The sequence below is a fragment of the Acipenser ruthenus genome, chromosome 20 (genome assembly GCF_902713425.1).
Source record: "Acipenser ruthenus chromosome 20, fAciRut3.2 maternal haplotype, whole genome shotgun sequence".
Lineage (NCBI taxonomy): Eukaryota > Metazoa > Chordata > Actinopteri > Acipenseriformes > Acipenseridae > Acipenser > Acipenser ruthenus.
The window spans coordinates 5,268,243-5,284,327 of NC_081208.1; the positions used below are offsets into that span (position 1 = coordinate 5,268,243).

The following is a 16,085-nucleotide window of genomic DNA, read 5'->3' on the forward strand; positions in this document are numbered from 1 at the left end:
CATAACATGGACATAAACAAACAATACAGTTGCTTCCGCACCCAGCACTCAAAGAAAATCGCGGACATTTGCCAAGCTTTTTGAGATGTTATAGTAGAAAAATAATTATTATTATTTATTTCTTAGCAGACGCCCTTATCCAGGGCGACTTACAATTGTTACAAGATGTCGCATTATACATTATTTCACATACAATTACCCATTTATACAGTTTTTTTTTTTACTGGAGCAATCTAGGTAAAGTACCTTGCTCAAGGGTACAACAGCAGTGTCCCCCACTGGGGATTGAACCCACAACCCTCCGGTCAAGAGTCCAGAGCCCTAACCACTACTCCACACTGCTGACTTGGATAGCATTATTGAGGAGTTTGGTGATAAAACGACTGATCAGGAGATGATTTATCAGTATGCACTACTATGAAGAGATATGTGATAAATACAGCGAACAAGGAGTGGGGCGGGGCTGGAGATGCAGTACTGAGTGTCCTGTTGATATGCAGTGCCTTTTAAACCTGTTTTACTGTGAATAAAATTACTTTTAAACAGCGTGTATAAAATAAACAGCTTGTGTGAAAATAAACTGGACCTGATGCGCCTGACAGGCACTGAATAAATGGGCCGCAAAGAGTTAAACCACCTTAATCCTAATTTGGCTGAAGAGCAGGATTTTAATGCCACCTGATATGAATCCATACACAGGCCAGGTTTGAGGGGTGTGTCGCAGTGTTGAAATGATGGTATTCTGCTAGAGGCACTTACTGCAGAGCTGTTAACCAGAGCCTTCTGTATCAATTTACTCTTCAAACAATCTAGTTTAGAATGGTAACCATGGTGTGAGATGAGCTGCTTTTGAAGGAGGTAGAAATTGAGTACTCTTACGTTGCAAGTGTGTTTTTAATAAAACCTGACAGAGGGATGGGTTTACCTGTGGAGCAGACTACTATAGTATGGTTTTGTTTTGGGGTCATAATGGCATGTTTTAGAAATAAGCCATAAATGACCACACCATTAGACATACAGTTCGTCCTACAGTCCAGCCACAGCGGTCGTGCCTATCTCGCCATGTGAAAGCCATCAATGAAAAGGTAGTCGGCATGTCCTGTTCTGCTTCTGAGGTTAACGTAATTAGCAGATTGCGTCAGCTACTTGCTTCAAACTGATTGCACAGGTGGGGTTTATTGCTTGGCACTATGGTAATGAGGCAGCTGTCCCTCTTAATTAATGAATGGGGTTTAGGCTGTTGAGGAATTTTCTCCCACTGTGGGTGCTGGTGAGAAGGCTGGGTTAATTAGAAGCTGATGTAACAGCTGTAGCCCGTTGCAGTGCTATACTGTTCAACTGTGCCCCCCCTTTCTTTATTTTGCACAACATCTTTTAAAAAGCTCTTGGGACCTCAAGAACAAGCCTGTTTAGTTGCTTGCCTCGGAGCGACCCTTTCAACTCTCCAGAAAGTGGAAGCTCACCTTTGCTCCCTACCTTCTCCACTATGTAATCTCTCTCTGAGAACCTCTTTCAGGACAGATGTCATCGGTCCTGCTGAGACACCGACGCTGTTTATTTTAGAACTGACTCCCACGCATGCCCTTTCTATTTTATTTCCTCTGAGGGAATTTAAACAAGGCAACTCCCCCCCCCCTCTCCCCCCCCCCCCCCCCCCCCGCCGAAGGAAATTCGAAAATTAGCTTGCAAGCAGCGTCGCCTGTTTTAAAGTTTGTGTGCATTTCTTTTTTTCTCCTTCAACCACATTTCTCCCCTTTCCTACCTTTCATTCAAGCTACATAACTTCCTCTGCAGTCTTCCCCCTAATGACCATGAGTGTCTGACCCCGTGACAATCTGGTTTGGGCAAGTCAAAGGAACATGTTTTATGGGCACTGCATTAGCAGAACCAGTTTCCCAGTGTCAGATGTCAGTAATTGTTATGGTAACGCTTCATTTTAAGGGCCATTGGCATTTACACGCCATGCACTGTGTAGGTACAAGGTATTGCTTTTGTAATTACTTGCATCCATGTATGCACTTTTTGTTAATCTAACAATGTGCCTCTTGTTGAGCTACTAAAAGGAGGTTATTTTCAATGCTAGACAACTTATGTTAAATAAATCTGTTAATAACATGCACTTTAAAAGGTTGCTTAACTGAGCAAAAATATAAAACCAGATTTAAACTTTTCTAAAGTGAGTTAATTTACTTTTAAATCCACTTTTCAAATGAACCCTCTAATTTGCTTCACGAGCTTCAAGGGTTTTCTGTTAATGTAGGCAAAAACAATTCCTTCATGCATTTGTTTCAACCTCAAATGAATCCAGCTGGAAAAGTTATTGTTAATTACCGAAAATCAGGACTTCTAATGGCTTGGATTTGTTTCCCTGCCACCTCCCCCTGCCTCTGATCCTGTTGAGATTGATGGTTCTTTGCACATTGTTTGTTGTGACACTGCACGTGAGGCACCATGCCACGCATGATTAGAAGTAGGCGGTGAGCACATTCAAACCTGTTGGAAACCCCAGGCATGCATTCAGCAATTACTAGAACAATGCCATGGATCTGGGGCCACCAGTGGGCACATGGGAGTCCACTCTCTCTTAGAAGCTGCCCAGCAGGGGAGGATTGTAACAATAAATGTTAAAGTTTACTGGTGTAGAATCAGTGGGGGGTGAGAGGGGGAAGGGCGCTTGAAAATGGCACATTATTAATGGCATTGTTTACAAACCCTAATCCTCTGTCCTGCACGAGGGGTCCTGGCTTCAAACAAAGACCCCCTATCCACTGTCACTGTCTTTCCTAGCTTTCCCAGTCCCCTGGCAACAGGAGACAGCTGTGTCTTCCCATAATGCCCTTGCTGTCGAGCCAGCAGGAGAGCTCAGCAGGTTTCTTGTGGTTCCCAGGGCTTTAGTTTCCTTTATTAGTTTGTGTACCTGTCTGTCCTCCAGGTGCACTTGCTATCTGTCACAAACGCACAAAACACATTCAAGAACATTTCCCCAAAAAGAAAAGTTTTCACTGTCTCTGCAACTTCTAGCAAACTTTGTGAGCAGTGGTGTTTTTCAAAAAAACAAATAGGAGAAACTGCTAAGCATTGTCAAGCTGCATTTTAGTACCAAAGACAAAGTGCATGTGGTTATTTTTTTATAAATGCAATAACTTTCGAAAAAAATTGAAATAGAGAAACGTGCCTGTTATTGTAAGAAATCCTTTTGTAAAAACAATTATGCAAATTATACACCCTAGTCATTAAATTATGATGTATCAGTACTGACTAGTCTCATTTTAGTTTTTTAGATGATGCAATAAACAAAAGTCTTTGCTAACTTCACTTTTCATTTAAACTTGATTTGGCTTGATCCGTTCACAAACATGCATGTCAAATATGTGTGTGTGTTGATACAAACCAAGCATTTACTACAGAGGTGTGGAATGTTGTGTAACGTGTTTCGTAGTGAAGCCAGTGTGTGTGAGTGAGGTTTAATACTCCTTTAGATTCCTTAGCTTTTATGTAAAGGAGAAGTAACTGGTGACTTTAAAATATCCTCACCTAATCAACCCTTTACTGTGTTGTACAGCATATTGTTACAAAATCATACGCATTTATCGGTTGTTTTTATCCTTCCAGCTATAGATGATTTTTTAAATTTATTTAAACCTAACAAACTAGAAAACAGGACTAAAGCTAACTTCTCTCTTTCTCTTGCAGCTTGTAAACCAGGATTCTTCAAGCCAGATGTGTCGAATGATGCCTGTATGACGTGCCCCCTGCACACTGTGCCCTCTGAAGAAGGTGCCACGTCTTGTGACTGTGAAGAAGGCTATTTCAGAGCACCGGGTGACTCAGTCAGTCTTGACTGCACTGGTAAGCAGCACAAGGGCATTCTGGAACAGAGGGGTCATGGGGCTGTGTGGGAGTAGTATTGCTGATGACACTTTCTTTCCTGTAGCTCTGCCCTCAGCTCCACGGAACATTGTTGCCCAGGGAACTGGAGCCAAGGTGCAGCTGACGTGGTCGCCTCCAGAAGAGACGGGCGGCCGCGATGACATCACTTACAGCGTGACGTGTGAGCGCTGTGTCTGGGAGCAGGAGAGTTGCCAGCCCTGTGACGTGAGGTATGAGCCACAGGCCATCGGGTTAACGGAGTGCTCCGTCTCTGTGTGGGACCTGGAGGCACACGTGAACTACACCTTCCAAATCGAGGCCCGCAACGGGGTTTCCCAGCACAGCACCAAGCGAGCCATGGACTCCGTCGTGGTTAGCATCAGCCGGACAGGTAAGTCTAACTGGAAAAAAATGACTCCTTTCTGAAGCCATTAAGTGGACTGTTTGATCATTCTACAGCGAAGTGCTGCTGCCTTTTTGGACCGAAGAAGATAGCAAGGAAACTATTAGCAGCCACAAGAGTTTTTTTTTTCAGCAATCTATATCTGCTATCTTTATCTTTGTATCTCCTCATCTCTATTTCTATAATAAGTTTCCTCCCTCTCTTGCCTACAGACCCCCCCAAGGTGACGTCAATGAGTCTGGAAGAGCGAAGCAAGACCAGCCTCACCCTTTCCTGGGCCGTGTCCCGCCGGCAGGTGACCCGCGTGGGCAGTTACGAGCTCACGTACCGCAAGAAGGTAAGGCCGCTGCTCCTGTTTTATATCCCACTATAACCTCTGGAGACTCCCAGCAGCCATTGCTACTACACTTGGCCGTCCCCCAATAATTGCTACCAATCTGTTCTCAGGTGGATGAGAAGAGCTACACAGTCCTCCGCTGCGAGCGGAGTTTGGTGACGATCCCTAACCTGGCTCCAGGCACCACCTATGTTTTCCGGGTCCAAGCCTTGACGCCTGAAGGAATGGGCACCTACAGCATGGAGCACGAGTTTGAAACCTTGCACGAAGGTTAGTGCATGGGGTTGAGCTGGAGTTTACTTAACTGTAGGGGTGTGTGTCTGCCTAGTAAATTATAGTTGTTTGAGCCATTCACGTTTTCCTAAGAACCCAGCCACACCTGAGCTGCCTAAGGCAAACCTATAGAGAAATTCTCAGAAAGACTTAACTGAGATCATAGTAAGATCACATAAACTGCTGTGTAATAGGAGGCTTCCATGCGTGACTTAAATGGTTCTGTGTGACTGTGGGAGTAAAGGTGGTCTGTGGTCTCTTGCAGAGAAGGAGGAAGCTCAGAGTAAAACCGGCATCATTTTGGGAGCAGTAGTCGGTGGAATTGCCATGGTTGTGATTGTGGGGGCTGTGCTTTTCATGAGGAGAAGGTGGGTACCCCAGTCCGGGTTTCTTTAGTTGTTTGTTAACTAATCATGTGAAGTAAGTGCCCTGTGTACCGAAGAGTGTCAGAATATTTGCTATCTTAAATAAACTCATCAGCGTACCAAGGAATTGTAGATCAAAGTCCGCCATTTGGGGGACCTGTCTTCAGCACAGCATTGAACAAACACGATTGTGTGAATCAACTCTCGTTTGTTCCATTAAGTGTGCGTTTCATCCAGCGAAATTACAAACCACATAAACGACAAGTGCTAAACTAAATTTAGCTCTTGCAAAATGAACAAAGAAAGAACATGAAATCCAGGTCTAGGTGTCATCAAATACATCAATTGGAAGTTTCTAATTTAATGGTCAAAATCTACAGTCCAACCTGCTTATAAAGGAATTCTCAACAAATCTCTAAAAGTGGTCTTCATAGACTGTTTTAATGATATGGTAATGTTGGCAGAAACATTAAATCAGTATGTCCCCAATTTATTATTGCTGAATCAGTTAACACAGATAATATTACAAAAGGCATTGGGCTTTTCTTAAGACATGTGTTGTGTTTCAACAGGAAACGGAACCCGCATGCCCGCCAGGGACCTGAGGACACCTATTTCTCCAGCACGGGTAAGAACTCCCTATTTGCATTTATTTTTAGCCTATCTGTTACACGGGCCAGTGCCCTCTTGCTCTATGTAGCAATCCTAGGCTTGCACACGGGTATCATGCATCCTTTCCGCCCTGGCTTTGGCGTCTAGTATCCAGTGGCTGTATGTGTCGACTGGACAGAATGTGTTCCAGACCGTTGACCAGGGAGCCCCAGATGGTAATCTCTAGTCACCAGAGGGGTGGGCAAGGTCAAAAGTCATCCGTCCTCCAAGCTCCATTGTCCCGGAACACCAGCAGCTGACAAGGGATGGGGCGTGGGATTCGCTATTGCCAGGTTTCACTAGGAAGGGGTTACTGTTGAACTGGCGTGAGCACTCGAGAGTGAGCGAATTCAAAGAGGAGCCGGGGGTGTTAACCTCTGTGTCCCAGCCACATTCCAATACAGGTTGACTGTATTCGCCAAAGCTAATTTTAATTTATGTATGTATTGAAGTCTCTTAATACTTTAAAGGACACAGGACGGGTCAGATGTATCCTGAAGGGATGTGTTCAAATATGCTGAGAATTAATGTGTAGCTTTTGGTGAAAGAACCAGTCGTTTAGAACTTCTCTGACCCCACCCCCACCCCCCCCCCACCCCCAATACCAGCTAGTGTGTCAGTGCTTGTAGATTCCTACCACTTCCTCTAATTGATTGCCCATCTCCCTAGAACAACTGAAGCCCCTGAAGACCTACGTGGACCCTCATACCTACGAAGACCCCAACCAGGCCGTTCTGAAGTTCGCCACCGAGATCCAACCTGAGCACGTCACTAAGCAGAAAGTCATTGGAGCCGGTAAGCAGCTCTCTGACCTGAGTTTAGAGTGGGAGGAGAACAAGGCTATGAAACTGGCTCCATTGTGGCTCCAACACGTCAGTATTGTGTAGGAAACTGTAGAGCCATTACAGCCATGATGGCAACACATCGGTACAGTTTCTCATCTTTTGGGGTAGGGGGCTACTACAGGAATTTGGTCTAATTTGAATTGAGTTTCTATTTCATATCTCAAAATACGAGCCTAATGTTTACCTACATTTATTTAATTACATACCCTGTATATTGCCAAGTGGCTCCTAACCAAAGACTGCTGTGACTATCAATACCCGTGTAACTCATGGGGGTTTGAAGTTTACGGTTTGACCCCGAGGGTGATTCCCATGACACTCTTGTACCTGAGATCAAACACAGCTGTTCAAATGAGTGGAAGCAGGGCTCCTGCTGGGAGAAGGGATGATGTCCTGTCGGTTTCCTTACAAAAATAAACTACAGTGAGAAAGCATAATTGGATACAGTAAATTTGCCATAGTACTTCACTTTTTAGTGTTGCTTAACAGTACCACATTTAAAGGTTGACTATAATAGTGTACCCCTAATAAAACTCTATGGGTTCCGTCAACTATTTATTGCGCCTTTTTAAAGGATGTCTTGTTCAAACAGCTGGTTCCAAATTTCTTTTAAGCAGAGCAAAAAGTCGAAGCAGGTGTCTGAACTGTTTTGAACATATTGTTTAATTGCAGCCCGGGAGGTGAAATTACTGCCAAATGATGCTGCTAGTTATTAGAAGCCTCATTAAAACTGTTACATCCTGAGTCCCAGATGTGGAGAAAAACGGACAGGGTTGAAATAATTGCCATGTCGTTTCTTTTTTTTAATTATTCCCCAAAAAAACAAACAAAAAAAATGGTATTTTGATTAACAAAACCTGGTGGCACTACAAAGAAAGCAATAAAAAGGAACAAGTGAATCAGAACAAATCAGTGAAGCTAAAAGGCACCCCTCCTCTGATTGGCTGGCCCCCAGTCACATTTTTATTGGCTAGTTTGTTGCTGGGAGCCGGACAGAGAGAGGTCAGGGCTCGTCTTCTGGGTCCTAGTGCCCTCCGGGTCAAAGGGGAAGTGGGATGCCAGCTGTTAACAATACATTGATCAGGAACTCTTTGAGTCGTACTGGTCCACTACAAAATGTGAGTTTACTGAAAATGGCATTTTTTTTTTTTTTTTGTAATGCAATTCTGAAACAGGATTTAAACTTCCCCTATTCACTTACACAAATATATCCTAATGGTACCAGTGAACTATGTATGGTACGCAAGGATAATTGTATTTATTTAATCGGAATAAGGATAATGGTAGAGTGAAAGATTATTGTAAGAGGGGCACTCTAGCTCTTGAGTAATGATGTAATGTAGCTAAACGATTCCCCTCCTGTGCTCCCTCTATAGGTGAATTTGGGGAAGTGTTCCGAGGGATTCTCAAAGTCCCAGGGAAGAAGGAGATACCTGTGGCTATCAAGCACCTGAAGGCCGGCTACACTGAGAAACAGCGCAGAGACTTCCTGAGCGAGGCCAGCATCATGGGCCAGTTCAGCCACCAGAACATCATCCGTCTGGAGGGAGTCGTCACCAAGTGTAAGTCCCCAAGAACCGTCTTTCTCCTGGTAAAACATGCTGAGGACATTGCTCAGCTTCAGTCTGGCACTGACTCCAACCGTTTGGGTATTGTCAACATCTGGAGAAATGAAACAGGAATTGCTTAAATAGTGGGGTTAGAAAATTGCTGAAACTGATTTTCATTTTCATTAATTCCACGGCTCTTTTTATAACTTGACTGGAGATGGCAATGTGTGTGATACACTGCCAAGCTGTGTTCATCTGGCTAGCAGTTTCTTCGGCTAAGGGTTGTCTGAGGGTTTTACTCTTAACAGTGAGTGTGTGACTGTTGTACATTTGTACACATTTTAATACTGAGTTTGTTTCCCCCCTTTAGATAAACATGTGATGATTATAACAGAGTACATGGAGAATGGAGCACTGGATAAGTATCTGAGGGTAAGGGCCCTTTTCATCTCTCTCTGGTGCTCGAGGAGTCTTCAAGCATTGGGGATATCTTAGTGTTACACTGTGTCCTGGTGCTGGCACTGATGGCTGTGTTCTGTTGATCTTGGTATTACACTGAGGTCTTGGTGCTGGCGCTGATGGCTGTGTTGTGTTGAACAGGACCGTGATGGGGATATCTCTGCGTATCAGCTGGTGGGAATGCTGCGCGGCATCGCGGCTGGGATGAAGTACCTCTCGGACATGAACTACGTGCACCGTGACCTGGCCGCCCGCAACATCCTGGTGAACAGTCAGCTGGAGTGCAAGGTGTCCGACTTCGGACTGTCCCGAGTGCTGGAGGACGAGCCTGAGGGCACCTACACCACCAGCGTGAGTGTGGCGAGGGGGGCAGGGGGCAAGACTGACATGAGGACCACATTGCTGTTCTACTGCTCCATTCCCCTTTTTGTTTCTGTAACGTCAAGAAACCATGTCGAAGCATGTCAAATTACATTCTTGCTAGTTTTATATCTTTTAACATGCTTCCATAAAAATGGGGACAGACTTTGCGCTTGCAGAATACTGAATGCTTTGATTTGAATAAGTACTGCTGAGGAATTAATACGCATGTCTAAGTCGCATTTATTGTAGAACTTTGTAGTTGAAAAAAATACACTGGTTAAGCACCATTTACCACAACAAAGGACATCCTGTTTCTCTAAATGCTTTAATCTTCAAACTAATTGAGAAGTGGGATTACTGAAAGCACAGACTCACGGTTCTGTGCCTTTTTAAATAGATTCACTCATTATTTGTTCATCAGAACTGTTTTGTAAAATGAAGTCGATCTTTTAATTGGTATCCCCTCGGATTGTCAGTTGTTACTAAGGGCCTGTTCTCTAGTGATGATGGAGCTGTAGTTACCCTGCCCTTCATGTTGTCACCAGTCAGTGTGAGATTCTGCTCTCCGATCCTCACTCCCATCACCTTATCCTGCAGGGCGGAAAGATCCCAATCCGTTGGACAGCTCCGGAAGCCATCGCGTACAGGAAGTTCACCTCGGCCAGTGATGTCTGGAGCTTCGGTATCGTCATGTGGGAGGTGATGGCCTTCGGCGAGCGGCCCTACTGGGACATGTCCAATCACGAGGTACGTGGGCGGGATCTAATGCAAGAGTGGCCAAGTTCAAACTCGTTATTTGGTGGAGGGTTTTTTTTAATTTCCCCTGCTTAATCCAGCATTGTTCGCTCTCCTTAATTCTTCTAGAGTTAGTTTCAGTTATTTGCCCTTGCATTATGCTGGTTCTCAAACTCTGCTTTCTCTTATCACTCCCTTGCATACTTGCACAGGTGTGTCAACAAGCCGGGCTGTCTGCGCACTGAGGTTAAAACACATAAGTGATACCCTAATGGAGTCCTTACAACTTTAATCATTTCAGAGTCTGAACTAAGGAGTCATAAGACCATGGGAACCGTTTTAATAAAATGACATTTCCTTTGTGGTATCTAACCTCTGTGTATATTGGATGCCTTTTGATCCACAAAGTTAGCAACAAGTCTTTTGAAGAAACCATTTAAAATACTTGAAAACCGCTTTCTTGCTTATCATTTTATGTACAGTCTGCATGTTTTACGTTGTTAAATATTTACAATGTGGACTGGTGCTGTGCTGTACTGTACTGCACAGCAGATAGCAAACGTCCTGTAATGATTGATTAGGTCTTTGTACACTGACACTATTCTAACTCCTCTTCCTACTCCTCCTCCTCCTCAGGTGATGAAGTCCATTAATGAGGCGTTCCGGCTGCCCGCCCCCATGGACTGTCCGTCCGCGGTGTACCAGCTCATGATCCAGTGCTGGCTGCAGGATCGATCCAAGCGCCCCCGCTTCCCTGACATAGTCAGCATCCTGGACAAGCTGCTGCGGAGCCCAGAGTCCCTCAAAGCCATCGCCGACTTCGACCCTCGGTGAGCACAGCCTCCTGGTGCTGCCGCCACCGCAGTCGTGTTCAGTTTTATATACTAACACGTCATTTCTTGGTTTCTGTTTACTGAAATAATCCATCTGAATGCTAAGAAAATATTTTACTGGGCAGCCCTACTGTCCCCTGAGGTAGTGGTTGCTCCAGAACACAAAGTAACTTTGAGAGCACATGCTGGCAGTCACAAGTCCCAAACCACAGTCTGTGCACCTAGTCCTATGCATGATGAAGCATAAATGTAGAGTTGCTGTAAAGCCTCATATCTCTTGATTTGCATGTCAGTCACGCTCCCGGCACAGAATGACTGCCTCACTGCACACACGTCGGTGAAAAATAAATAAACTCTTCAAGATGAGCCTGAAAGGTTGCCAACGAAACGCTATGAACTGAGATGGGAACCCAAAGTCTGTTTTGGCTTTTAAAATACTTTCATTTATTTATTTTTCCTCCTGTAAGATCATGTTTCTATAAAAAATGTAAACGGCGCTTTCAATAAAGCCTGCAGCCTGGCTGGTGTTCTCTTTTGGTTTTGACTGGGCAGGGAGGCCTGCATTCTTCCTCTGGCAGCTGCTTGTAGAACCCATTTTGGGGGTGTCGGGGGTACAGTGGATACTACCACTTATCACTAGGGAACTCAAGACAGGTTTCAGGATAAGGGCTAGGGCATAAAAACAAAGAAAGTTGCTTGTTTTTTTTATTTGCTTGCCTCAAGTGGCAGAGTTTGGTTCTCTCATTCTGGAGTCAGGCTGGTTGGTTGGTAGCACTTCCACAGGCTTCCTGAGCTGGCTTGCACACTGGCATCTGTCCAGCCTCAGCCCAACGCTCTTCTATTCTGTGCTGAGGGCTGCATTCCTGGGCTCCAGGTGCATGCAGAACAGGTCTCTTACTGTGAGATCTGCCTGAAAGGATCAGAGAAAACAGGCTTTGTTCAGAAGCCAAGTGAGCCAGGAAGTCCTATTCAGCAGCCTTGGTTTGGTAAACAAACCTGTCTCTTTATTTTTGAGAGACAGGACTGGTGTGGATTTTTCATGTCAGAATATTGAAGAATCCATATAATTATTATTTGTTTTTTTTAATAATTCTTATGTAGTTATGTGTATGATGGTAATTACAACAGTGTAAAGGGTCTCTGTTTTACAAAAGTAGGCCCTAAGGAGCTTTAAAAAAATGCATAATAGTATTTTTGTTTAATTGTTGAGCAACATTTTTGGTTTCTCAAATTGACACACTTGATAAAAATCGGGAGAAATGATGGTCAACGAGCATGCAAAACCTCATAGCTATATCTTGTGATTGTCTATCTGTGGCACAGGGTGTCCATCCGTCTGCCCAGCACCAGTGGCTGTGATGGCTCGCCCTTCCAGTCTGTCGCGGAGTGGCTGGAGTCCATTAAGATGAGCCAGTACTACGAGAACTTTGTGACAGCAGGGATCACCACCATGGAGCAGGTGGTGCAGATAAGGAACGAGTGAGTATTGCAACAGGGAGATGGCAAGGCTTAGCCTGACTTCCAAACCAGAGGCATTTTCAAACAAAGGAATCTATTTTGGCCGAGTATGCCAGACTCCTGCTTTTCATTAAACCGTGGCGTAGCATTGCAACAATTAACACTTGCTTTTGATTTATTATTGTTTTTCTTGGCTTGGGATTTCATTAAGTCACACAGTGTGCTTTTTATTGCGTCTTCCTCCAAATTGAGGGGTTTGGTTCTGTGAAGGAATGGGCTTCTATAAAGGAATATGGTTGGGTTTTAATGCTGAAAATCAAACCGTGGTCAATGCTGCAAACTAACTACATTTGGGCTCATGAATGCTACATGACCAAACCATTTGACTCCAACTTTGATCCTTCTGCAACCTACACACAGTTACAGCCTCCCCAAATTGTCCTAAGGTCCTATTGCATGCCATGAGTCCAAAGTGTTCTTTGTATTTGTTGGATTTGTATTGGTTAAAGTAGTAAAAATGTCTCTGACAGCCACTTTAATGAAAAAGCTGCTTGAGTTATGATAACCCTGGTTGCAAACCGTGTCATTAAATTAAAAAACAGTAAACCACTGCATCCCATCTAGAAGCATGCCTCTGCTTCTGCTGCTTTCATTGCTGTAGAACATTATAATGATTAAAGCTGTACTGTCTGCTGGCTATAAATGGAAGGCACAGAGGCACTTTAAATTAAATTCTCCGCTTGGTTTGCAGTTTGTCGTCCATGTGGCGTGTGCAAAGAGACCAGTTCAGGAAGCAGGGTATGGAGGGGCTGAGTCGGCCTTGACTGCCCTTACATTTATTTGATTGAAATAAAATGAGTGCACAAGGGGCCTGGTTTTTGCTGAGTGGGTGCAGCAATCTGCGAAAGGAGATTTGGCTTTGGTTCTGGCTTTGGCATCCCACTGTGAGACTGTGGTCTTCCTGACCAGACCAGCCCTCTGGAAATTCTCCAGTAAAAGCCACTGTTTATTTTCAACTCTTTTATCCAAGTATTTGAGTTTAACCCAGACTGTGCTGACTGGATTCTCGGAGTCTGTTTCTATGCTGTCTTGGTAACCACAGCTTGCTGTTAGTTTCTGATGCCAGGTAGCGCTGTCTGCCTGTGGGTTTATGCATGGTGCATTCATAACTCTCGGAACAGCGGTGTTATTGTTGAATGGGCTTACATCTAACACACAAGTGTGGCCTCTTAAATTACTGGCACCAGCCAAGTGTCCACAGGTCCATTGGGAGATATTCCACTACCTGTCCCTGGTAATTAATTTAAATATAGGAATTCAAGGCTGTGATCCACAATACAACGTGGCATATCATCTCTTTTAATAAAGGTTGTGAGGTATGGACAGCAAAGTTCTCTTGCATACGACCCTACCTGATCGGACTGGCAATGTGATCTGCTGAACATTTTGAAACCCCCAGTAGAATATCTCTGGAATAAAAGAATGTTGCTTTCCTCTGATACACTGCCCTCTGCTTGCCTGTCAGGAATCATTCTGACCCTGTCTTCTCTGTTCTCCTTCCAGGGATATCCGCAACATTGGGGTTCACCTGCCTGGCCACCTGAAACGAATTGCCTACAGCATCATGGGACTCAAAGACCAGACCAGCACCATGAGCGTGTTCGCAGTGTAGCTTCCACTGCCTGGCAACACCAAGCTGACCAAACCCTGCCATGACTGGCCACTTCAAACATGGCCTGACCAGAGACTAGACTGTTCTGTTCTTTACCAGAGAGACTCCTCCTCAGTCTGTTGGACTCTATTGATGGCACTGCCTAGAGACTTGACAGATTTATCAAAATATAGAAGTTATAGGTCTATACTTTGAAGTTAATTCTCTTGTTGTTATACTGCCTTCAGTATATTTTGTAGATCATTTCTAGGCCTATAATGGTAAAATGTTTAATTCAGTCCGTTTCCCTGAGTGTTGGTGTGAGAGACCCCTTGGACGTTGTGACAAATTGAAAGGCGTCTCTGGTTTCAACCTTGTAAAAGTATATTCCTTGCTTCGTGTAGTTTTAATGAGGCTTACCGCTGGGAAACAGTAGCTGTCTGGTGGAGGCAACGTCTGCTGGAGCTACTTTTGAACATCCTTCACACAGAGAATGCGAGAGCAGTGGCTTGTGGGAAGTGCATTTCTCCCTGGAAACAGCAGAATGAACTCCATGTGGGTTGGGCTTGTGCATTTCCTCAGATCAAATCGGACACATTCCTTCCCTGTAGGTTTATATGCATGAAGATGAAAGAGGTGATCATTGCAGCCTCATGCCTGATGGCTGTCTTCTACAGTTGCAGTTGCGAAATCTGAAGCGACTGCGCCAGAATAACACCTGTATGGTGCTCAAAAACAAGATTAAGCTTTCCAAAAAAGGGACCACCCAAGCACTTGCTACATGACAATCTGTCACTGCTGTTCGGTAGAATTTGCGAGATGAGTGATGCTTGTAAGTCTTAAAGATTTTGTGGGCATCATAGGGGCTCCGCAAGGTCTTGACATAGAAAGTAATCTAGATATTTTTCAAAAGCTGGAGGGACCCTAAATGTATAGGTTGACTTAGTAGTACTCTGTGAGTTTAATTGGCATTCTCCATTCAGAGGTATACTTGAGTTTTATAGACAGGTCTAAGGATGAGAGGAACTCCCAGTTGAAAGACAAGCAATTTTACATGATCATAAGCAGAGGTAACAAAAAAAACACTAGATGGTTTGGGAGAAGGATTGAATCAACATGTGCCTTTCAGAGGATACCAAAGCTACCTTGACATTGATAATATTGCAGTTTTATAGCTGTGTTGATTTTGGTTTTTAACTCTGTTTTAATATTTTTATTCGGGATAGGTTAGCAGGCTCAATTGATGATAAATCTGGTATATAAACACAGAGCCAAAAAAAAGCTGAAACACTTCTCTACATTATTTTGGTCGTTGCACAAACAAAATGATTTCTTAAACAAAAAAACTGTAGTATTGGATAAATGTTAAAACGGTTAAAATGGTCTAACACTATTACTGTTTGATTTGATTTATCTTTTGCTTGAAAATGGTAGTGCTGATATCCTTTTTCTTTCTAATTCCTGGATCATTCTTGATTTTTGTACATAACATTTTACAACCCCCCTTTTTGTATTTAGACTGTACAGTTGTATTTAAGAGCAACACTATTTTTTTGAAATGCTGGTGTCTTTCTGTTCTTGGATTTCCAATTGTATTTATTCTGCCTGTAAATTCCTCCCAGGCCTCAGTTACTCTTGTGTTCCTACTTGATGATGATGATGATTTTTTTAATTTATTATTTATTTTTATTTTTTTTATTTATTATTGAAGTTGAAATGAGACACAACAGACCTATTTATATTCTGTTGGTTACAATAAAATCAACTTATAGCCAAAACAGCAGTCTGTAAATTTGATTTCTTTGTGTGTTTTTTTTTAATATATCCCTCTATTGCCCACATTGTGAAAACATTGTTGAAAAAAATGTTTCATTTGTTTTTAGCACTTAAAATGGTCCAACTTAGCCTTACCAAAACTTAAATCCCCCCCCCCCCCCCCCCCCCCCCCCAAATTTGGGGGGGTACTTTGGGGTTCGTTACCTTGAGGCAACATTGAACCACTATAGAACAAATTATTTTAATTTCATGCATGACATTACATTTTCTTCTTGGAACAAAATGATCATTTTGACTCAGATTTAAAAACAATGAATCGTAATGCAACATTTTGAGTTAAAAATAAATTAAAAATAAACAAAAACTACATTTGTCCAGTGATCCTGCGCAAATGTGTTCTGTCCAACTCACTGCTTGTGAAAGTCCACAAAGCAGTTCTTCTCAGCAGTGAAAACCCCACACTTCACACACTGCACCTTGATGATCCCTTTGCAGCCTGGGTATTTACATCTACCT

General features: G+C 43.5%; 1 protein-coding gene across 1 annotated transcript in view; it reads left to right on the plus strand.

Moving 5' to 3' along the window:
* LOC117425649 (ephrin type-A receptor 2-like) overlaps nucleotides 1-15,571 on the plus strand; it is a 29,048-nt gene extending 13,477 nt beyond the window's left edge. Inside the window, exons 4-17 of the mRNA XM_058993271.1 lie at nucleotides 3,694-3,849; nucleotides 3,935-4,261; nucleotides 4,486-4,610; nucleotides 4,721-4,880; nucleotides 5,149-5,251; nucleotides 5,821-5,876; nucleotides 6,569-6,694; nucleotides 8,121-8,306; nucleotides 8,665-8,726; nucleotides 8,895-9,104; nucleotides 9,714-9,863; nucleotides 10,488-10,681; nucleotides 12,008-12,163; nucleotides 13,706-15,571. Coding sequence (XP_058849254.1) covers nucleotides 3,694-3,849; nucleotides 3,935-4,261; nucleotides 4,486-4,610; nucleotides 4,721-4,880; nucleotides 5,149-5,251; nucleotides 5,821-5,876; nucleotides 6,569-6,694; nucleotides 8,121-8,306; nucleotides 8,665-8,726; nucleotides 8,895-9,104; nucleotides 9,714-9,863; nucleotides 10,488-10,681; nucleotides 12,008-12,163; nucleotides 13,706-13,814 — 2,120 coding nt within the window. The 3' untranslated portion in view covers nucleotides 13,815-15,571. The remainder of the gene's footprint in view (nucleotides 1-3,693; nucleotides 3,850-3,934; nucleotides 4,262-4,485; nucleotides 4,611-4,720; nucleotides 4,881-5,148; nucleotides 5,252-5,820; nucleotides 5,877-6,568; nucleotides 6,695-8,120; nucleotides 8,307-8,664; nucleotides 8,727-8,894; nucleotides 9,105-9,713; nucleotides 9,864-10,487; nucleotides 10,682-12,007; nucleotides 12,164-13,705) is intronic.
* The last annotated feature ends 514 nt before the right edge of the window (nucleotides 15,572-16,085 follow it).